At 36.5% G+C, this 24,271-nt stretch overlaps 1 protein-coding gene across 1 annotated transcript in view; it reads left to right on the forward strand.

The window, feature by feature from the left end:
- The window catches only part of CSMD3 (CUB and Sushi multiple domains 3), a gene marked incomplete at its 5' end in the record, with an annotated part of 36,753 nt that overhangs the window by 4,360 nt on the left and 8,122 nt on the right, over positions 1-24,271 (forward strand). Inside the window, 6 exons of the mRNA XM_026064239.1 lie at positions 3,617-3,790; positions 4,038-4,111; positions 13,574-13,685; positions 15,086-15,265; positions 19,136-19,201; positions 21,392-21,550. Coding sequence (XP_025920024.1) covers positions 3,617-3,790; positions 4,038-4,111; positions 13,574-13,685; positions 15,086-15,265; positions 19,136-19,201; positions 21,392-21,550 — 765 coding nt within the window. The remainder of the gene's footprint in view (positions 1-3,616; positions 3,791-4,037; positions 4,112-13,573; positions 13,686-15,085; positions 15,266-19,135; positions 19,202-21,391; positions 21,551-24,271) is intronic.

Below are 24,271 nucleotides of genomic sequence, written 5' to 3' on the forward strand. Positions count from 1 at the left end.
AAAAAAAAAAAAAAAAAAAACCCAACAACACAAAAGGAATATAACAGGCAATGCGTATCAAATAAGCCCAAGCAAATCAAGACTGAGAGGTCCTGTCTTCTTTTTAGATCCAGCTACATATAGAACAGAGGAGTTCTTGTTGTACAGTCTTTTATTTACTCAGTACTTGTGCTAAACTTTCTCTGATGTCACAGGGATTTTTGTCTGTCGCCAGTGTTGTCTAGACCTCAGCATGATTTCTTGACAATTGTATTTTTTCCCTTATGCTAAATTAAGTTATGACTTTCAGGTTAATAAAAATTACTGCTTAAAACTTGTAACACTGATGGAATTTATATTGATATGAATTTCATTACAATAGCAAATGTGCCTCATTCTTTAGGTTGGTGTCATTCCAGTGATTACTTTAATTTTTCTTTTTAAAAAGTGATTGTGTTGCTTTTGAGAGATGTTCGATTGATTGTACTGAAGAACGTCATGTTCTTGAACAGGGAGTCTAACTGGAAGAGGATGATTCCATCTTTGTGGCATTACAGTTTCCAAAGTTTCATTTGAGTTCTTTTACTATTTCTTTGTATTATTCCTCTTTCCTTTTCAAAAACTTCTTCTACTCTGGCTTTATTTATATCCTACTCCTATGAAAGTATGTCATATAGATTCTTTACTTCTTCTCTTTTATTTTTTACTAATGATATTCTCATACCATAAGCAACAGTTCCTTAGTGCTGCTGAAACTGTATATTTCAGAATGGGAGCAGGGTGAAAACATTGTTTCTGGGAAAAAATACTTAACATCTTATAAGCCTGCTTGACCAAAGGTGACACCCACCGTTTGTTGCCTAAATTCACTATATGCAGCTCTTCCAGAATCCACTGTATTAAGAACAGCAAGACCTTGAAAATGCTTTTCATCATTTTGGTCTTGATTGTGTCCTTCCTTTCAGTTGTGGGTATCACTTAAAGTATTTATCATCTTAGATGCTGGAATACTGCAATATACTCCACAAAGGGGCTCCGCCTTTAAACTATGTGAAATGTGTAGTTAGCACAGAATGCAGCTGCCCAGGAATTAAAGGCTGTTTCATGCAGAGATTACACTAACTGAGTGCTGTTGATGTGCAGTGGTTACCCATTGGCTTGCAGTAGAAATCAATTGGCAGCCAAGGCTTGTCAAAGAGCTTAAATCAGCTGCCATCTGGCAGAAGCGAGAGGGAGACGGAGAAAGTCATTCTCAATGAGCAATCTTTAAGCAGCTCCTGACATCAAAATTTAGTTCCCAGCTCGGTTCCGTACAGCCTGTAGCTGAAGATATGCAAGGGGGACGTGGAATTATTGTTGTGGAAATATGACACAGAGTAACTATTCAGAATGAAATACAGTCATGTCTCTGCTTGGCTATTTGTTTGTCATCTGTGATCTAGTAAATTTGTTTAATTTATGGTATAGTATCTTGTATCAGTAAAGGAATACTGTTTTTATAAGCTTGACAATAGAAAGCAAATGAAACTATAGGCCTATGCCTGAAGCTGCCTAACTACAGATTTAAATTACTGTTCATCAATTAAATGTCTTTGAAGAATGAGGTTCTAGAGGGTAGGAAGGTTGAGGAAAGTGTTTAGAAATTTTTCAGATGTGATAACAGTGGTGGTAGGTGTTTGTTTGTTTGTTTGTTTTGTTTTTAAGTGCTCTATTTGAAGCTGATCCAACCTCCCAGCCTCAGTGCCTGATCTCCACTGCCATATCTTTATTAAAGGCTCTCAGAATCCTTAGAAGAACTTTTCTACTGGGAATAGGAGATCTCACAGAGCTTCTGGTCGGCTGTAGCTTTAGTATGTACTGTAGTCCCCTCTGTCAGGAATGGAGAAAAACTGCTGTGACTTCCCATAGTGCCTGGTTTCCATGGTTACCTATATAAAAGGCAGCTAGCAATTATTTCATGACTGGGTAATGGTGATATCTCTGTCACAAATGAGTGATAGAGTTTGTTTATTTTTATAAAAGTCTAATCAGCTCACCAAAACAGCATTTTTTAACGTGAGGATTTCTCCCCCAAGGGTGTTTGCTACCTTACTAGTGCAAAGAACTGAGCAGGAGACAATTTCAAGCCTCTGTATTAAAAATCTGTAAATGTTTCATATATTTATAGATTAAGAATTCCATAAAACTTTACTGATGAAACTATAACTTACAATGGTGATTTGTCATTCAGCCAGTGAGATTCATTGTGGCACTACCCTCAGTTCATAGATCAGTTTGGAAGTGGGCCTATAATTTTGCAGGCAATCCCAACTGCTAAAAGCCATGAAATCGTATATATTTCTGATCTGTTGTAGATTAAGCCTTTTCTTCAAGGCTGTGTGTGTGTGCATGAAGTTCCTGTACAGTCAGTCAGTCTCCACAGTGATGGGTAGAGAGCAGGAGCATTTTCTGTGAGTAGATCCTTTGGAAAGATAAAGACCTAGGTGACAAAGATGGAAATACTAGAAATGTGTTTTGAAAAGTGATTAATACATGTAACTTAAATTTTGTTTGCAGAGAGAAAGATGGAGCTGAAATTTCCGCTCTGTGTTGAACATGTCCCGTAGAAATATGTCTTTATGAACATCTAAGTTAGTTTTGTTTTGTTTTTTTTTTAATTTGTATTATAACATTTTCTGGTTGACGTGAAATTAGACTGTACTGTATTGGAATTCATGATGTGTCAAGCAATAATATAGTCTGATGGCACAGGATTTACCATAGCTGATTGCACTTCCTGAATCAATTATTCAAAATCCAGCTTATGACAATAATCAGTACTTTATGTTGCAGAAGGAGGCCAGAAAATTTGTCAGCAGTGCACCTAGTCAGTTGTGCTGTGCTATAGGCATGAGGAATCTTGCAGGAGTTAGGTTTAAAGTAAAAATACCAATTAAACAATATGTTCTCAAAGTCAAATTTATCCCTTCTAATAAAAGCTTATTACTGTTTGACTTTTAGATTGCTGCTGCTGAAATTCTTGTTTAATATGTTTTTTATATATGGCTAACATTATATATTTTTATATATATGTATATATGCCATAATAACTTTCAAGTGTTGCACTTCTGTAAACGCCAGATCTTATCCTTCAGTGAATGATGAGGATGTAAGTGTTTACTGTTCTTAAAATCTGTCTGCTAAATCCTTTAATTGTACAAAAATGTAGAACAGTGGGCAGAAAGCAGGAGAGGGCAGGAGACAAAGGTTAAAGGTTTGTTATGCTCTCTAATTGCTCTCTACAGGAAGGTTTGCAGGTTGATGTTGTTTGAGGAGTAGGGACAGAGGTGAAATGTAGATATTTTGTGCTAAAGAAAAGAACTCTTGCATACCTRGAGTGTCAGCTTCAAGCTACTGAGCAATCCCACTACTTAGGCATTTTGAACAGCTAGCAAAACTGCTGCACACTGAAGGAGACTAAAGATGAAGTCTCTAGTCTCTCAATGAATTGCTATCAAATGCTTCTGTGTTTAAAAGAAAAAAAAAAGAAAAAGAAAAAAATATGAAATTTGGAATAGCTACTTGACTGAGTTCACATGTTATTTTCATATACTTTAATAAATGACAAATGTCTTTTCTATCACATCTCTTCTCATAGCAAAGTTTTGTGGTGACCCTGGAGTGCCTGCTCAGGGGAAAAGAGAAGGCAAGAGCTTCATCTATCAGTCAGAAGTCTCTTTCAGCTGCAATCTTCCTTTTATTTTGGTTGGCTCCAGCACTAGGATTTGCCAAGCAGATGGCACATGGAGTGGCTCCTCTCCTCGATGTATAGGTAAGGTGACATTCATAATATTGAAATTTCTTGAATTCTTGCTGTTCTTCATCTGCTCAGTCAGTCTAGGAGTTTTCAGCTATTTTCAATTATTCTGGTGCTATTTTATACTTTCTACAAATCAAAGCACCTTATTTTTGTTTCCTTAGCTTACTGCATATTGTTGAACAAAATTTTGTAATACATTCATATTTTTAACTAAAATAATGTAACTTGTTTTGTTGTTTATTGTAATTTTTTTTTAAAGAACCTACTCGCACAGCATGTGAAAATCCAGGAGTCCCACGACATGGATCACAAAACAACACATTTGGCTATCAGGTAGTATATTCTCTCTCTCTCTCTCTCTTTCTCTCTCTCTCTCTCTCTCTCTGTGCATATATATATATATATATTTAATAATTACCTTGTCTATTAAAGTCTTTATAATACCTCAAAGTTAGAAAGTTAGAAACTCTTAATTAGAGGTCCAGAAACTGCTTGTGCCTTGAAAAGAGTTAATTGTTTGAGTGGTACTGTCTTTCCTTATTCCTAGCTGCTGGATTACGCTGACCTTGTCACCCTGTTAGCCGTGCTTTGCACTTCATGAAATCCTGGTGATCAAGGTCTGCTTGGTTTCACTTTGAAGACGTTCAGTGTCTCAACACCAATGTGTGCTCCCTACTGTTTGTCAAGTATGGTTTTTCACCTTAAAAGACTGTATGCTGTGTGCCAAATTTCTCATGTACACGTACTCTAAAAACCAACAGAATTCTTTTTTCCTGAGAGAACTTGTGTCTTTACATGTGGAAATGATCTGACCAAAACAGAATACAGAGTCACTGAAGTTGGAGGGCACATCTGGAGATCATGTGGTCTAACTCCCCTGCTGAATCAGGGTCACCTTGAGCAGGGATGCTCAGGACCGTGTCCAGTTAGGTTTTGAGTATTTCCGAGGATGGAGGCCCCACAGCCTCTCTGGGCAACCTGTTCCAGTGCTCTGTCACCCTCACAGTAAAAAAGATTTCTCTTATGTTTGAATGGCATTTTCTGTATTTCAGTTTGTGCTCACTGCCACTTGTCCTTTTACTGGGCACCACTGAGAAGAGTCTGGCTCCATCTTCTCTATTCCTCCCCTATCAGATATACACACTGATAGGATACCCCCTGAGCCTTCTCTTCTCCAGGCTAAACAGTCCCAGTTCTCTCAGCCTTTCCTCATGTGAGAGATGTTCCAGTCCCCTAATCATCTTAGTAGCCCTCCACTGGACTCGCTGCAGTAGCTCCATGTTTCTCTTGTACTGGGGAGTCCAGCACTGGACACGGTACTCCAGATGTGGCCTCACCAGGGCTGAGTAGAGGGCGAGGATCACCTCCCTCGACCTGCTGGCAACACTCTTCCTGATGCACCCCAGGATGTTGTTGTGCCACAGGGACTTGTGGCAAAGAAGGAATGGTGTCTCCATGTGCTCCCATTGGAAACTGAATTATCTGCAAAGCATTTCCTCTGTTTAGAATGCAATACATGCAAAAAATGGTCATTTGTTATATATTTTAGTTCATACAGAATGCTATTTTGACATAGCAGTGCTAAAAAAGAGGGTTCTTGTTTTCAGCATCGGAAAACCTTTTTCATAATATAATGAGAAACCTTTAGTTTTATTACATTGATTAAGCTGTAACAATATCAAAATGTGAAATTGAAAAAGCTGCTGAATTTCTAATTACACAAGATAGTTACTTCAGTGAGACTTTTTCCTCAGTGTGACTTTTCCTGGGCAAATAAGTGGTGTGCAGATGTGAGAATGTGACCTATAATTTGCTAAGAATAAAATAAGTATGCTACAGACAAACCAGATTCTTCTTTCACCCCCACCGCTTTACATCAGAAATAGTTCCATTAAATTAGTAAAATTGTATCAGTGTAAATCGAGTATGAAGGAGAAGAGAATTAGGTTGATCATTCTTATGATTGCCATGTGATGTGTGTTTGGATCCATACCAACTAAGAAAGAATCAAAAAAGTTTTTTGATCCTGCTATGTCTGTGTTTGGTGTCAGGGCTGGAAGCTCCAGTCATGTGAAGATGAAGAGACAGAAGAGTGAGCTGGCAGCTCTCAGGTTATACGTGGCACCTGTCGAGTAGCAGGATTTAAATGAAGACTGCAGGTTGCCAGAAATGCAAGAAAGGGCTGATTGAAATTTTGAGCAGATACACAGCACAGACATCATTTATAACAGGGTTGTAGCGAAAGACTTTTCAAAGGATTATGGACAAAGATTCCTTTGATTTGTCATTTCAGTGTCCTTTATCTCCTGCTTAGTGAGAGTTTTATCAATATTTGGGATTTTGGATTCTGCTAGACCACAGTCATAGAGAAGTGATAATATATTTGACTCAGTTTTCTCCAGGGAATGAAGTGCAGGGCTGTTTCATGCCAAGATAGAATATGCAGGGGCAGTCCTTGGGCTAACTTCCTTTGGGTATAATACAATATTATGCTAGAGAGCAACTCCTTATTCAACTGTATAAGAAATGAATCACTGCAATGACCATCTTCTGCAATTTTATTGTCAGAATTTCTCTGGCATATTAATGAGTGCTTCTTATGCTGAAGAAGCAATGTGACCTCTTTCATCTGAGATGTAGTTGTGGTTGTGAATGAAAGCATCACTCACACCTAGCATGGAACTGCTAAAATAACAGGCAAAATGTCAGCTGATAAATAATTTCTAAAACAAGTGCAGCTGCTGCTGGAATTTACACCCTTGATCCCTCAGTTATAAGGCTGGTGCCTTGCAGATTAATGGGGCAAATCTGCCAATTTAGTTCAACAACAATTCTTTTGTAAACTGTAGAAGCTGTGTGTCCCTTGCCTAACCAGCAGCTTATCCTCAAGGTCTCATGTAATGAATTGGTTCTATATAGAAACTAAATGTTTGCATGCCACTGTAAATATAATTGCTTAGTTAATAGAGGGCAGAGTAGGAATATCATTTGCACAGATGAAGCTGAGTTTAGCTCCTTATTGGGTAGAAAAAAATGACAGTAAAAATGATCTGTTCTAGACAAGTTATCATCCATAATTCCTGGAAAGAAATATTACATAACTATATGTTTAATAATATTATGACTCATTTAAACCATAAACATGTAGCTGAATTCATGTTATGTTACAATTGGCTTCCTGTATGAATGGGATAATAATATGATGACTTTTCTTCCATCCATAGCAGAAAGTTAAAGAATAATTCAAATTTATACCAAAATACAAAAGACAATAGGGCTTTGGTTCTTTGTCTGATAGATTCCTTAAGTTCTATATCATTTTAAAAACAGACCAACAGAGCTTATGCAGAATTAGTCAAAATGGCTTGCAGCTGGCAAATGAATAATACAGAGTTGTTACTGTTGAATATATGAGATGCTTTCTGATTCTAAACCAGATTTTTTTTCTTATGTGTTTTTTTTTTTTTTTAAACCTCTTTTAAGCACTTCACATTGTTAACTAACAGTAAATAAGTCACTTAAGTGACTAAACATAAAGTTGCTTCTCCTGGCTATATCACTGGCTATATCACTGACTGTATCTACCCTTCACAATACAAATGCCAAGTCATGAATTTCCACAGCACTGTTTTGTATTACCTCTTGATTATCTGTTTTCATGTCTTATTGCTTGACTTGAAAGTTCAGGCATTTTTGACGTGTTTCCAGACCTGACCAAGAGAAAGAAGTATCAGAACTTGGCGTCCCATATCCTATGCTAACAAAAAGCGCACACATCACCACTTCACAGTTTAGCAGTGCTTCAGTTGTTAAACAGGACTTTTGTAATAAAGCGTTCGTGTGTTCAAACATCCACAAAAAATACTAGTTTAGTGTTACTTGGATACCAGACATAGCTTGTGGCATCACTTGGTATGACTGTTATGCTTCTAGGATGTTTACTCTTCATCTGACTATCTTTGATTTGACAGATCTATCTTAGCAATATGTTACAATGAAGAGCTATTACAAAGAAAAACTATCTTTAGGACTCAGTGAATATCCACTTCATCAATAATCTGGAAAATAAGTTGCTTCTTGGAAAGAAATATATCTTCTGATATATTGCTAGTAATATAGGAAATTGTTCTAAACATTTCTAGACTGTTACTTCAGCTCAGTAGTATCTTCTATTATTATGACTTATACTTAGTGTTATAAATAGTCATATATGTCAGACAGTTTTAGTGTTTTTGCAACATATGTTTTTTTTTACAAACTCAGCAATGACGTCCCTTGCATTAAAGCTTGAAGAGAGCCAAAGAATAATATGAATTTAGAAAGGAAAAAAGCCACATTACAGCAGCGGTAGCTTTGTATTAGCTCTTGGGTTCTATTTTATGAAACACCATATGAAATGCTATCTGAAGATACAGAGCAACCTTGTAAAAGTTCTTCTGTGATGTAATGCTTATAAAAGCCATAGTGTTGATAGAATTGTGGGATGAAATGCCCAAAGAAATGTTGTGATACAGAAGTATAGCTGTCTTCACTAGCACAGTTGGCATCATTAACTTCTTCAATGAAAATATAACTTTAGCCTTACCAGACACTACATAATTTCCAAACAGGATGAGAGTTATGTTGTATCTTTTATCATGCAAATGTATATACAACTACAAAGAATAACTGCACAAAGAACACAACTTTCTTTCATGTACTATCCTAGGTAACCAGGGTAGGCACTTAACATAATGAACAATGATTTTTAGTTATAGTTATCAAAGCAGTGTCAAAAATCCTCTTATGACCTCTTATGCTTAATTCTTAATTACCAAAGCTATCCAGTCTTCTAGAAACTATCTCTCTGACTGTAGAAGTTTAGGGCTAGGATGTGTTACCCTCAAATTCTTGCTATGGGCAAAAAGGAAGCACACTTCATAAAGCCAAGAATTTGTAGTATAATTGAAGTCTTAACAGTCTAATCCAAGAATCTTGATTAGTCCAGATCTAATTATTATGGAAAAAAGGGGGGGGAAGGGAGGAAAATAAAGAAATTGATACTTCTTCTGTACAGAAGAGTATCTCAATAATAGTTCAGTTAAAACTCTTATACATGCACTTCCTGGTTTCTAACCTTTTTTCTGGTTCCTTCCACTTCTCTGGATCCTGAGGGCTCTGGCATCAGTCTGGTGTTGGTGGTGCGTGTTACAGTGTCAGCATCTGGAGTGTTTCACTGGGAGGAATGTGATTTTCATTTTTTTTTTTTCTTTTTTCATTTTTGCTCGCTCTCCTGGATTCTCCTGGAGCTATTTTTACGTTTTCTAACATGCTTCTACACCTTGTTCTTTCTTCATCGGTCTGCAGCTCAACCTTACATCAAAATTTACTATATATGGTGCATTCCCTGTAGGTTAGTTACTTTTTCTTTGTTACACCTAAGACCCAATGTTGTCCAGCTCCAGGTCTGCATTTCTTTAACCGACCTTGGGTGAGTTTAGAGCCATGGGGTCTCCAGTGCCAAGTGTGTGCCCCATCTCCTGTCATCCTATGCCTGTGTCCTCTTCACAGCATCCTTTGTCCCCTTTTCTCAAGGGCTTTGCTATATCATACCCGACCTGTATTTCTTTATACTACATCATGATTTTAGTCATAAATATTTCATTTTGCATGGAATAAGAACTTGTTATGTGTATAATACTGTGGTTGTAAATTAGCCACAGCCACCTGGTCAGAAGAAAATTTGATGTTACAGCTAAACCAACTAAAACCAAAGCTCCAGGCAGGGCCAGACAAGTTCACATAAAGGAAGCCTGACAAGCATCAGCCCTGAGGTCTTGCAAATGCACTGTCCCGTAACTAGTAATTACAATATTGTATTTCTGGGCTACAGGATTACAGATACAGCAAAAATTTCAGGGGTTGTATTTTCATTCACTTAAAATATGTTGCTAAAAGTTCGCAAAGAGAAAGAATTGACATTCCATTAGCCTCTCATTCCTTTGACGTGAATTGCAGGAGTGGAGAAGCTCATTGCAGTGTCCTGGTGTTCTTTTGTAAATTGAAGACCAACAAAATTGAAATGTAGAATCAACCACGAAAGTTAGAAATAATAAGGATAATTATATAATATTAATATTATATATTATTATACATTATTTTATATATACATATATATTTTATCTAGAGGATTATCCTATTCTTAATAAATGGTTACTGGTTGATGTTTACACCTTTTCTTCTCTAAATGCTATTTCTCCTCTGTTGAGGAATAGCAAATCTGGTCTTTGGTTCTTAGCAAAAGGAAAAATTGAAATTTTGAATATCCACACCACAACTGATACTATGGAAAATGCTGTCGAACAGAGATATCAAACAGCACACAAGGAAATCTCTTTTTTCAGGATTGAGCACAAATATTGTGGCATGGAGTAGTTCTTCCTAAAATCTGAAACCATAGTGAACAAAGACATTTCAGATGTTTCCCCAGACCTCCACACCAATTCTTCTGTGCTAGTTGAATAACAAAAAGTTTGAACAATACAGAATGTCTTCTCAAGACTGAGAATTTGTTTATTTTTTTAAGAATATGCAAGACTGCATTATAGTGCCACCTGGTGCTTCTGGCATAACAGTTTTGCAAAACAGACTTTCCTTGAAGTAATAACATTCCACTGGGAAAATGTTACTTATAACATACTCCTTTTTCTCAGGAGCAGGCAGCCTCATTCTTTTCTTTTTTTATTTTTAACCTAATCTTGAATAGTATGGAAGCACTTCTAAAATCATCTTCAACACTTGGACAACTATTGTATTTTTTCTGTTGCTTTTGGGACCTACATATAAAGGTTGTGTTTCCCTAACGTGGATATTGTTGACATTCATTTTTATGGATATTTTCCTTGTGTGCTTAAAACAGGAAGAGTATCTAATGAAAGTGATTTCATTGCTAGTTATTCTTTTGGATAGAAAAAATAAATTTTGAAAGATGGCTTCATTTTTTAATACCAACACATTTTTTATAGAAAGTGGGAAGGCTATCAACACAAATTTTCCACTTACTTTAGCAACTTGTGCCATTTTGTATTCCATTGATGTACTTGTGATATTGAACTTAAAAACTGATTTAATGTATGTGCCCTAAAGCTATAGGTTTGGCAGATTACATAAACCTTGATGAATGACAGGGCTGCAGTGAAGATGAGCAGACAGTGGAAAAATTTCTGTGTGCTCCTTGTTCCTGCTCTTCAGGTGAACAGTTTTTCCCTGATGTGTCTGTCCAGTGGGGGACTCTGCTCATGAAGAACTAATCCAAAGTCAAGAGGAGGCAGTTAGGGAAGAGGAAAAATGTCACAGAGAAAAATCAGAAGAGCACAGCTCTTCCCTTTTTCACTGTTGTCCATTGAGTCCTGTAGGCCTAAGACTTTAAGGATATGATTTTTCAGCTCTGTCAACTCTCAAAGTATGAACTTTCTGTTCATACCATTCTTGATGAGTAGAATTACTACATATTGAATTTTACTGAATACACTGAACACATTTTAGGTATGTGTTTGTGATCAATTGACCTTTTATTCCTCTAAAGAGATTCTATCCAATGAAAAATTTCTTTTAGATAATATGCTCATAAGAAGGTGCTAAATAATTAACCCCAGAAGTAGCTGAAATTGTCAAGATTGCTGTAATCTGATAATTTAAATATTGCCCATATTTAGATAGCATTGAGCTAATGTGTGAAAGATAATCGTATCCTGAGAACTGTTCAACTCTGAAGAGAAGAATTCTTTTAAAAAGAAGCACATAAAATGTTAACTGAAAATAAGCAAGATACTGTGACTCAGTAGTTAAAAGCCACAGAATAGCTTTTCCTTGAGTTGTTATTGACAATCAGAGTTTGAGTCTGTTCGTTACAATTTAGAATTAGATATCTGAGTATGAGTACCCAAATAACTTTGTCTCTAATTTTTGTTGATTTCCATGAGGTCCAGCTACTCCACATTACAAAAAAAATAAGCTACTTTTTCTAAATACGTTATATTCAGGAAGATCATAAAGTCCTCTTTGAATGAATAGCACGTAAAAAAATTAAATACATTATTCATATGTATATTAAGCAACCACAGTTAATAGTGATGCTGGGGCTTGGGATATTTTAACATGAGCAAGAGTGCAAGGGTGCTGGGGTCGAAGACAATGTCAAAGTATTGTGTGCTTTGACAGCTAAAGATTAAATAGGCAGGTGTTTTTTGTGTAGTTTTGAATGGAGATTGTTTTGCTATGGACAGATTACTGAACTTTCATAAGACTAGTAGTGGTTATAAAGTAATATATTGGTGGTTGTTTCAAATAAACCCTTTACCAGAAAAAATGGGACTTCTATTTCTATTTGGTGTTACTTCTATAACTTAGTGTTTTCCCACTATATGCTTCATCTTGAAAGTGGTTTGGTGTACTTTCTTCGAAATCTTTTAAAAATAATTACATAGTCCAATGAGCACTATAAAGGGGAAAAAAAAGAGATGAATTTTAAAGCACATACAGTGTTGATGAGCTACTATCTGCAGTTCATGGGTTATTATTAAATTCCATTCTGGTGAGAGGCTTGAGTTGAAATGGAGTAGTACTATAAAGGTTCAAATGACTGCTTGTAGCAGTGAAACACTATTTCCCAGGATTAAGCTATTGTGAAAGAGCCTACAGTTTACCTTCGGGCATCAATTTGAATCAAGCCTTCTACATTTAATCAAAAATTAAAAACCAATACAGAACCATAAATATGCTGCTACATATAGTTCAAGTTCTTTAGCTTCTCTTTTCAACATTGGTTGATAAATACATTAATAGCTCACTACAGAGCAGTAGATGAGATCTATGCACCTTGATATTTGAGTTAACCACTCACAGCATGTAATAAACTACTCCCTGAATGATATACTTGTAATCTAATTTCCCTGAATTTGATGGAAACTGAGAATTATTTGCACTTTCATCAATTTCACAGTGACTGGACATGCTGAACAAGTTATTCCATGTTATGGTTGTGCAGAAAGTTGCTGACTGAACAATTCCATCTTCTTTTTTATGTGACACATACCCATTATAAGAATAATAATTACAAACAAATCTCAGTGAATTCCCATTGTAAATTTTAATGTACTTGTGTTCTGTTTTCTAGTATGTGTGCTGTCTAAATAGTCTTTTTTTACTTCATGTCATGAAAAAAGAAAATTAAATATTATAGCAACATTATAGTTTCTGAAGCATGAAATAGTATTGTTGACCATTGTTGTGTGTTCTAATGAAAAATTTCTCATTATAATTTGTTGGTTCGTGCAAACATTCCACAAAGGTAGCTGCAGTTCAGCAAAGGTCCAGCAGGATCTATTACCCGTTGAGGTTGTGCAGCTTCCCTGGGTTAATTCCCAGGGAATTAGGCCCTGGGGCTGCCTGGCCACCTCCGTGGCAGTCTCTCTGCTAGACTGACTCCAGTCCCGAGCTAGCACGCTGTGGGAATCCTGGCTCCAGCCCCACAGCACCCTGACTGCCCCAGGCCCGAAGCAGCACACCAGAGAGATCACAGGAGACGAGGGTTTGAGTCTCTGCTGCAGAGGATTTCTGCGGAAGGAGAGTAGTTTAAATGTGACTGATGCAAAATGGTATTTCATATCAAAAAGGGTCTATGAAACTAATTTACTTTCAACAGAAAGGGCCTCAGAATTTACCCAGCCTTTATTATGTGCAAGAGTTTGCTGTTGAATTTGAAAAAACCTGATATTTTCTCACAACAATATTAATGTGCTTTCTACATTTCAACAGGTAGGAAATGTTGTTCAGTTTCAGTGTAAGAAAGGACACCTTCTCCAAGGATCAACAACAAGAACTTGCCTTCCTGATCTTACGTGGAGTGGGATTCAGCCAGAATGTATACGTAAGTAATTGATAGAGTAAATAAATATTTCTGCTAATCCTAAAATTATTAATTAGTTTCTAATGAGGCTATTTAAATTAACTTTATAATAGCATCAATGTAACAAAGTTAATATACATTTACATTACTAGCTTACAGCAGCTAGAAATATGAAATGAAAAGTAAATGAGTAAAAAATCTGCTTTTGTTTTTTTCTACAGTAGCCTGTAGAACTGAAAAGAATTAAAATCATGAGACTAATCATGATTAAAATCATGGGTATTCACTAATACTAAATCCGATCCCTGCTGAAGGACAGAGACTCCTTCAGCTGGCCAAAGAGATGCTGAAAATGGTAACAGTTTCCAGGAAGGAAGGTGCAACTTTTCTAGTTGCAAAGTGCAAAGAGCCAGGAAGGCGTGGTGGGAACAGGACATGTAGGAAAGCCCTGTTCAGCCCTAACTTGTACTGGACTACATAGTTATTATTAGCTGTAGAAGAGAGTTTGAACTCTTGTCTCCCAACTAGTTTGTCAGAACATTTTGAAGAAGGGAGAAAACGAGTGAATATGAAGTGGACAGAACCTTCTTACCTGGGCACAGCAGGCAGCTTTTCAGTGCTTAGATGTTTTACACTTCAGTAAACAGTGCTAATTTACCAAAGATACCAGTTAACCATTCTAGTTCTTCAGCTAGCCAGGAACTATTCTGTTTAGGGAAATAGTCTCACCTTATAAGAGAAAAATTATAGGATCGCTTCAGTGTATGGTGAGAATATTCAGAGAAGAAAACAGGCTTAGTGATTCAGTTGGTGCTAATGTTCCCCCTAAGCAAATATCAAATCAGTAGCCCAGTATTGAAAAGTCAGCTCTGCTCCTGGTGGTACACTGTTTTTGAGATAACACAAGACTCTCAGATACTGGTGGTTGTTAAAGATGTGAGACACTTTTCTTGGAATTAGGATTGCTAATTAATTTCTGTACCTGATATTTAAAACTGGCCTCATCTAAAAAAAATTTCTCCTCGTCTTTGATAGCATTTTGCTAAGTGACCTTATTTACTTAATAAACAAGTGACACTTATTTACTGTTATTCAATACTACACAGGTGTTACAATTCATATTATGTCATGATGTTTGTCTTCACATATGCAGACAATTTTGGTCATGCAAGAGTGCATTTAAGTTGATTCTTGATCTCTTGCAGAGAGAAAGGTCTATTTTCAAGAGTGCATTTACAGGCTCATAACAGTAGTTCATAGAATATATAATGCATTTTAATATGAATTTAAAAAGAATATTTGTATGTTATTTTTATTGATGTTTCTAACTTAATTAGTTACCTGTCAGAGTGTGTATAGATTATTCCTTCAGAAATATTTTCACCATTTTGACTAAAGGATAATTCATGTTTTCTTTGTAGCTCACAGCTGTAAACAACCAGAAACACCAACTCATGCTAATGTTGCAGGAATGGATCTTCCCTCACTTGGCTATACATTGATTTATACTTGTCAGCCAGGGTTCTTTCTGGCAGGAGGATCAGAGCATAGAGCCTGTAGATCTGATGGCACATGGACTGGGAAAGTTCCAGTTTGTGAAGGCAAGCTCTTCTGTTTCTCTTTCCCTCACTCCATCTCTCATATATCACATTTCAGTGATTTTGTTTACTTGCAGTCTAATAACAATAAGACAGAATGGTGAGGATAACTAAGAGGGAGAATATCTAAGGGGAAACTGTAATCCTTTGTCCACTGTGTTTAATGGGACACATGTTTTCATGTACTTGTCTTTCTTTTGCTCAGAGATGTCAATTTTGGATTTAATTCTGGAAGCCAAATACATGGGTGACGCCTACTTTTAGATGCGTGACTGGGCCAGGTGTGAATTACATTCTGATAAGCTCAGTGGAGTAAGAACCTAGATGTTTTTGCACATACTTAAACTTAGACCGAGATGACTTTATTTACAGAGATTGTGTCAGCTGCAAGACAGTTCTGGCAGTTGCAATATTACATAATGATGCCTAAAGTCCAAGCAGATGTCTAAATTGCTCCATGGAATTAATCCATAGTATTTATTATTATTTTACATTCGTATGTAAGAAACTGTTATTTGCAAACAAAATTAATGTGTTTGCTTTGTTGTTGAGGTTCCAATATGCTATTAATAGTTGGTTTTAATCTTTACTACATACTTTGTCACAGCGTCTCATGAAAAACCTCATGGCAAAACCATGATGAAAACGGTGTTTTTCATATGTGAGATAAGAAGCATCCTCAAGTATAGCAACTATTTGGAATGCTGCTTTCCTGAATAATTAAAGCACTTTTACATTACTGATACCTAATGTTTCAGATAGGGTTACCCCCAAGGTCTCTTATTCAAAGGCTATATATCCCACTGTTGCCCTTTAGAAGGGAAACAGGAAGTGAATATTTGTATTACAGTGTCAGAAAACAAACTGCCAGGAAGCTCATGACTTGCTCTGTGCTCAGGAAGTGTTATGGCAGGACAAATCGGATTCATGAATTGTAGTTTGATCCAAGAATTTTTTGCTGATAATATTAAAACAAATTCTAACAAATTCTAACATGTTCTATCTAATGGTGAGAAACCTTTACAAGAATTAAAAAATAAGTTTTAAATGGTTAACTATATCTACACTGTCATTTAACAGTTTCCCATGGTCCTAAGGAAATGTTGCAGAAATGCAGGAATATTAGTTCACTGCCAAGCTCTCTTGGGAAATGAACCAACTAGCTCCCTGTTTCCACAGACTTTACTCAAGAGATGTTTACATTACAGATGATTACAGTTTACTCAAGAGATGCTGCTCAGTAGGCAGTATGGACAAGACTGCTCTGTTTGCCTCCTTCTGCCTTTACACAGTCCTCCAACAGTGTCCCAGCAGGCTTTTCACCTTTGAAATACCCCTACATACTTTTGTTCCCCACTTTTAAGCTTTTTTTTTTTTGTTTTCAGTTTCATGTCATAAAAACAGAACTCTGGGTTGCAGAATTGTTTTGAAAATTTTGAATTGAAAACAAAACCATACATAATAATTGTACATTAGGACCAGAGGTGTCCAATAAAGGATACAGAGAAGACCCAGGACCAAATGCAATATACCACCTGTACAATCTCCTCTAAAGATAAAGTTAACTCTCAGCAGTTTAGGTATGGCTGCTGCCTGAAGAGAAGGGATGTAGCAGTATAGAGGCGGCTTAAGAAGGTATTTCATCACTTTTGCATGGAAATTCTCCTTTTGTCTCTGGTATTTACTGCCAAGCGGCTACTAGACCTACAAATGTCGTGACTCGTTAACCCAAAACACTGCAGGGAAGGTATTAAGTGATATAAAAAGTTGTTATAGTGAAAGGTGCCTGTCTTCAGTTCAGAAGATGTGTGTGAAAGCAGCAAAACCAATGGTATGCCCCTTAGCAGTAAAGCTACTTCTTCTCTGTTGCTGCAAGATATTGAATTTAACAGCCGTTCCAACTTTAAAAAGGCAAATAAAAAGATGACTTCTTCCTCTTTTTCAGGAAATGTTTGATTTATTATTTTTGCAAATGGTGGCACTTATAAACCAGATTAATAGAAAGGCAGGTGTTTAGGATCAGGTGTCTTGCTTCTTAATGTTTAATAGCAGAAAAAGATAAGAATGAACAGCATATTGTTAAGTATTAACTCTAATTGGGTAAAGTAAAACATCTCTCATATATTTTCAATCTTACCTGGTACACAGAGAGGTGGTAGGTGAAACATGTCTCTCCTACAAATGGGAGAAAAGCACTGGGTCAGATTGTTCACCTGTGATGGTGAACTTCACAAAAATAGGAAGAGATGAAAAGGAATAAAAAACTTCTTAGAGTGGATTGTATACAGATCCTATAGAAGGATTTGTAGAGGAATTAAGGCAGAATTTTGTCTTTTAAATACAAAAATGCAATATTGAAAGTCCTGCTGAGCAAGTGTTTGGACCTAAAAATGTGAACCCTGTAGATACCTTGTTTCAGTTTGATTTTTGTATTTAAATTTTGCATTTAAAATTAAAATCATATTTAAATTTGAATTTGAATTTAAAATTTCACTTCTGAGCATGGCAAGGAATGTATCCACCTTGACGAGGCTGATCGACTCAGCAATTGTTTATACTAATGCCCTTTGGGAACTGTTATTCAGTCGTTTCTAACCTGAGCTTGATGTAGTCACAAAGCATACACTGTTAAAGCATGCCCTCCAGATCAGCCGTGTTCCCTGAAGTTCAATAGTTTCTTTCAAAACACAGAGGAAATAGAGCTGATGCTATGCCCATTTTATCTGATCAATCAATAGTAAGAACAATGAGGAGGGCATGAGACCTTTATGTTAAATTCCCTCCTTGCCAGTTTTAACATATAAGCCAAGAGCATACTTTCTGTAAAAGGTTATTCTCAGCATTCTCAAGAAAAGCATTTCCAGTGCTTCCTGCTGAAGTTTCCTATTATGCAGACAAATAGTCCACTCAGGGAGAAGGTAGTTGCTTTTATTGTCTATTTTTTTAGAGTACCAACCAGGGAGAGGGAAGGTCTGGGTTCCAAGCCAAGATCCAAAATACAAAATATTGAAATAACCATTAGAGCAAGGAATGGAGCCTAGTACCACATGAGAGTGTCCTACAATAGGAGATAGAATTATTTGTCTTCTTTATAGCCCAGTGAATCCAAATTAGTTTCTGTGAAATAAAATAGATTCAGCAGGAGGAAGTGGCAGTGCCCCATCGCATTTAATGCATCATCTTCAGATGAGGGGAGAGTTCCTGCTCTAGGCACAGAAGAACTGCAAATGAGGTTCTCCAAAACTCCAAAACAAAAGATCTCCAACTTCTACTGCTCAAATTAGCTGAGCAATTGGAGATACTTTGGAGAACCTCATTTGTTTCTTCTGATGCTGTCATGCTTTAAAAGAAATAATGACCTTCTCCATTGTTAATGCATCTTTGGGTTTTCAGTCCTGAACACAAGGAGATGCTTCACTCAATACTGTTGAAGATAATCCTATCCTAGAAAGGAACATGATTTAAGACACCCTTGTTATGTAACTTCTCACTGTTTGGTGCTATTGCTTTCCAGTCAAAACACTGCCCATGTTGCTTTTTTATGCAGATCCCAATTTAGGTCATATAGAATATTTGAAGACATCTAACATACTAGATACCTGGTCCAAAACGGTGGATTCTGAAATGAGAGCTACACTGCTTTGGTATTGCAAACAACTTGGTAGCATTGAGGTGACTTAAAAGCAAATGTGTCATAGAAGAAATCAGTGGGTATGTGCTCCTGCAATACTGAGGCTCTTCCTCCTTCATACTTGGAATTTGAGGCAGCATCTTATATCCTATGTAATAAATAAATTCCATTATGGAAGTGCTTTTTACTTGGTTTTAGATGGGAGATTTGCTCATGATTTGGTCATTCATTCTTTCCAACAGCTGGTTCCAAAATACTGGTGAAGGATCCCAGACCAGCTTTGGGAACACCAAGTCCCAAACTAAGTGGTAAGTACTCTGATAAATACATAGTTTTAACCATTATTTCTGTAGAAAAGACAATGAGAATCTGTTTAGTGAGACTACGCAGAATGGCTCAGAATGAATAAGGGTATCAAATTAGCAACTGTATTCACAGAACAATGAAAGCATTAGTTATTCCCCAATATTTAAGCCCTTCCAGACTATATGATATTATTATCTGTGTACATTTTCCAGCTATTGATCTATGGTTGGAGTTTTATTGATTTCACTGAAGTCACTTTGTTTTGTTTAAGACCTTATGCAATGTACATATTCAGAAACTATATTAGTCTGTCAGAAATAAATTGAGGCTGTCTGAAAAAAGTGAAATTTTTGTGTGACCACTTTTAGAGCATAGATAACACTTATTAACAGTGATAGTACTGTGGAGTCCAAGAACTTAAGTTTTTGCTCAGTTAAGGGCTGGATGCGTATAGCTTTGTTGGGAGCTGGAGTGAAAAATAATCGGTGAAAGTTAACCATTGTAATACTGAACAGTCTGCATTACTATACATTGTACCAGAAAAAACATTGTTATTGTCCTGAATAGATCCTAGAAAAACCTTTCCCTGTCCTCTGAAGATACTTTCTGAAGAGACAAGTCTCCTTAACTAAAATTAGCCTTTGACTATAACCCTATTAAATGCTTACCAATATGAGAAAAGATTCCAAAAGTAATACCTTCATATACTTTTTTTTAACATGTTGTTTCTCCTTCAAAACTGCTTGTTAATAATATATTGGACATGGGTCTAAAAGTTTTTGTCTTATTGGGAAGTGTATGGGAGTAATGTTAGCAATTTTTCCATTCAGAAACTTTTTGCACAATCCCAGTTAATTGCAAATAAGGACATAAAGCTCACATAAAGTATGTAAAGTTTCAGCTTTCCTGAAACCCAGATGAAAGAAAAGCAGGCAGAGCACAAATAATCAGCATGAGACTGTTTGCACCAGGCTGTTCCCTTGCTTCTGGTTTGCCCGCTCAGTATCTAGATGCTTTGCTCTTACCTGTTAATTTGTCAAACAATTCTTGTATGCATGCACAAATAAAAACATATGAGGGATATTTTCCCTCCATAGGGAAGACACCTTGTCTCTGTGGCCCATAAAAGAAACAATAAAAGAAGACTGTCAAGTGTTCCATTGTGTCCAAGTCTTGAATTTTGGGATGTCCTGAGAGGGAAAGGGCGGATGTTCTTGTGTGCTTATCCTACATGAGATGCCAATGCAGTCACAAACCGAGAGCTTTTCATTGAACCTGACTGGATGTGGCTCCAAATATCATAAAAGTGGCAATTTTAAATATTGATTATTTTGATAGGTCTAAATTTGATACATTTCCTTTGTCAAGTATAGTAGGGTCATCATTAGTCACCTTCAATTTCATTGTTTAAATGGCATCTCATGTTAAGATTTAAACATTTCCATATATCTGTATTTCACTGCCTAAGTAACACATTTCTTCTGAACAGTACTGTTGCTAGAATATCATTACTTAAAATGAATCATTTTACAGTTGGATAATGGTAAATTTTGAAAGTAAAGGTTCAACTCCGACATACTTATTCTTCCTGCAGTCTATGATCTCCTTTGAATTTTAAATTAGGGGAATGACTTTTTTTCTCCTGATAAAGCTCGTATTGTTTTCTAAGCATTTGAAGTCAAAGACAAAACTTCTTATGTAGCATTTTCATTAAAGATAATATGGGCAGATATTAAAGTAGGTGCTTATAAGCCAGTAGTATCATTTAAGTATGTTTACAAAGATTTTAATATCTAAATAGATGTTAATTTCTGCTAAACTTAATCCTAGTTGTACATCTCTGCCTGTCTGTACTGGCACAGAATAGACTTTGCAAGGAGAAGAATCTGGTCTTTTGGTTACAGCTGTTAAATTAGACCTTAAAAAGTTAGTTTTATTTTAGCAAATGTCCATATTTGAAGAAAGGTGCAAATGAAGGTATAGCAGTGACTTCAGTACTAATTTATTTCCTTCATAAATGTTCATGCCAGCTTTTTGTGCTTTATATATGAAGATAATGTCCAATAGATCTAAGAAGTAGAGAGGGGAGAATAGAGGAAATGCTGTTATTTATCATACATTTTGCTGGATGTTTGACTTCAAAACTACTAAATATTGCAATATATATTGAAATATGTTTGATGTCTGTATAGTTCCTGATGATGTATTTGCCCAAAATTATATATGGAAAGGATCTTACAATTACAAAAGCAAGAAACAGCCTATGACTTTGACAGTCACCAGTTTCAATGCAACTTCAGGAAGAGTAAATGCAACGCTTACTAACAGCAACATGGAATTGCTGCTTTCAGGTAGGGGATAAGAAAAACTCATTTGAATTTAATTTTGCTGCTTTATATACATATGTTGCCTGTAATTTTACGCTTCACACTTAAACTTTCAACAACTGCAACAACTGAGAAACTTTCTCAGTTTATCAAAGAAATTTTGATTCTAATTCAGTTCCTTTTTGAAGGGAATTTTTCACTTTTTCCTCAATTTTTTCTAATTTCCAGGTTTTTATTATAGTTGGAGTTAATAGGGAGTAAGGAGTGTGAGAATCATCCTAATTCTCAAACATTCTTCTTTCTTAAATACTATAAATAAACTTAAATTACTGTTCTTGAGGTTTTCTTAATTCTTAAATGACAAAATTTCCCTACAAGAGCATATTAATGGCTAAAAAGCAGTATGATGATATTAATGTGTGCTGACCTAGCAAAGTAGAGATAATTAAAGAACACGGAGAATAAGGAGAGATGACAGCTTTTGTCAAACTAGCTGATATAGTTGAAAAAATCAGCAAGCCTTCATGGCTTCAGAAGTCGTCCTTGGTTGCGATATTGGTTTACGTTATTCCTACTGTCCCTGCACTGCAGAGCACTGTCACCATGGTTATGCTGGCACAACAACATGCACAGTTCTCTACGCTGTGGGAACTACAGATATGGCTTGACAGACAAGCAAACAAAAATACTACAAAAATGTTTGAGTTTGTAATTTTGGTTTGTTTTTCAAACCCTGTTTCTTGACTGAATTCATAGCACAGCCACGCAAATGGTGGACCTGTCATGCCGCAGGAGTGGCAGGCTGTAGCACAGGGGCATGGAGAAGCAGCACAAAAGAACCACTTTAAATCAATATCATCACTGAAAACTTGGTTCTGTGTAACCTCACCATCTGCCTATGACAGCCTTCACAAGGGGCTGACGAAGCCTAAAAATTGAAGTTAAGTGTAGGCTGGACACTGCTGTTCTTAGTCTTGTTTATCACATAAGGATTCCTTTCCCTCAAGTGGTTTAACACGACTGTTTTTTACGGATGTGTTAGCAAGGAGATAAGTGACAGGCCATTAGTCTGCTGGAAAAAGAGAGGGGAAAAGTTGAGTGCATATGTTTCTGAGGGGGTTGGTCCTGGGAAGCATGTAATGGGCCACAGAATCATTGTCTCTGCTGAGTTCATAATTTTTAGTATCTAGTAAAGCAATGAATTTTTTTTCACCAGGCTTGTCTTGTTGAAGGTATTTTGTAGGTCTCCTTTGAGAATCAGACTTAAGAGGTCATACGTGGACTGGCTGTTTCCTAAAAAATAATTTCTGACTGGCAACTGTATTTTCTTGACTGTCTGTGTGAATTTGTTTTGTCATGTGTTGTCTGTTTAGTTTCAGCCATGTAGCTTCCATGAGGGTGTTAGGTGCAGCAAATGTACTATTTCACATATTAGGATTATTAAATGTAAAAGCTGTGCTGTTTCACCCAAGCAACCTCCTCCCCCAAATAAAATTGTTCCCCAGTTGGACACAGATGTGGTTACTACAAATGCCCATTTGTACTCTACATACAGGCGTAGCATACTTCATCTTCTTTCTCATGTAATTAATGCTATTTTCTTTACCATTTTATAGATAGGAAGCTGAGATGCTATATATTGAAAGAGTATCTTAGGGTCAAGGATCTGTGGATGGATCAAGAAGACATTTAGATGTCAGAAAGTTGAATTTTCCTATACATGACTTGTGTGTTTCTGAGCTGAAAAGTAGTTCTCTTCCCCCTGCAGTACTCACTGTTTTGCATTCTGTCTTGTTGGTTGATACTTTTCATCATTTGCTGCTTTTTTTTTCACTTCTGTTTTCTTTGACACCTCTGCTTGCAGTGATTGTAGTATACATCTGTCATGCAGGTTAGAAGTGGGGTAGCTTGAGTGAAAATAAGAATGCTATTATAAGGGTTAAGAGAAAAGGAAGGTACAGCTGTACAAAAATGCCTATGAGGATTTATTTATTGATTTGACTCAGACTAGACACTGTCTTGTCCATTGGGAAACTAGTGGCCAGCTCTGAAGAAGCACATCAGCCTTTCATGGAGAATTGCCTGTGAATCCATCGCTGTAAATTAGTAGAGAACAGTGGAATCTTGCTCTGTGGGATAATTTTTCTCTATATTCTTGCTTGAGCATTCATACATAATGTTCATGCTCATGTACACACACCAGAGCACCAGCATCATAAAATATTTCCTAGTGTACGTTTTATACAGTACATTCATGGCAGATGTGAATGATTTTTTCCCAAGTTCTAGGTGATAATCAGAGGCTCACTGTCCAAATTCTGAAGTGACAAAGAGCTACATGATAAAGTTAATGCAGTCCTTAAAACAAGATACTAAACTGTACCTTATCAAGAAATATTAATTTGAGCTCAGTGCAGTGCTAACACAAAAGTAAGGCTGCTTGTTAGCCCACAGATAATTATATATAACCATACTCCTTACAGAGTGTGGGATAATTGCCTATCCTGAATATGGAGAGGGCTTTTCTTCTGTGAATTTAGGCACATAATTGAGAAACCTGAATTAGGAACCTCATTGCCCTGCCTCCTACTACAGCTTTTGAAAAGAGCTAGGCAGTTTGCATCATAGTCTGAATTGGACTCTTCAGGTGCTTATATTGTGTCATAGCCTGTAGCGAGAGCCTAGAGTGACTAAACTCCTAACACAGAGGTGAAAGTTAAATGACTTTTCTTAGGTGGAATTTAT

Source organism: Apteryx rowi, unplaced genomic scaffold (assembly GCF_003343035.1).
Source record: "Apteryx rowi isolate R43461 unplaced genomic scaffold, aptRow1 scaffold_211, whole genome shotgun sequence".
In the NCBI taxonomy this organism is placed as follows: domain Eukaryota; kingdom Metazoa; phylum Chordata; class Aves; order Apterygiformes; family Apterygidae; genus Apteryx; species Apteryx rowi.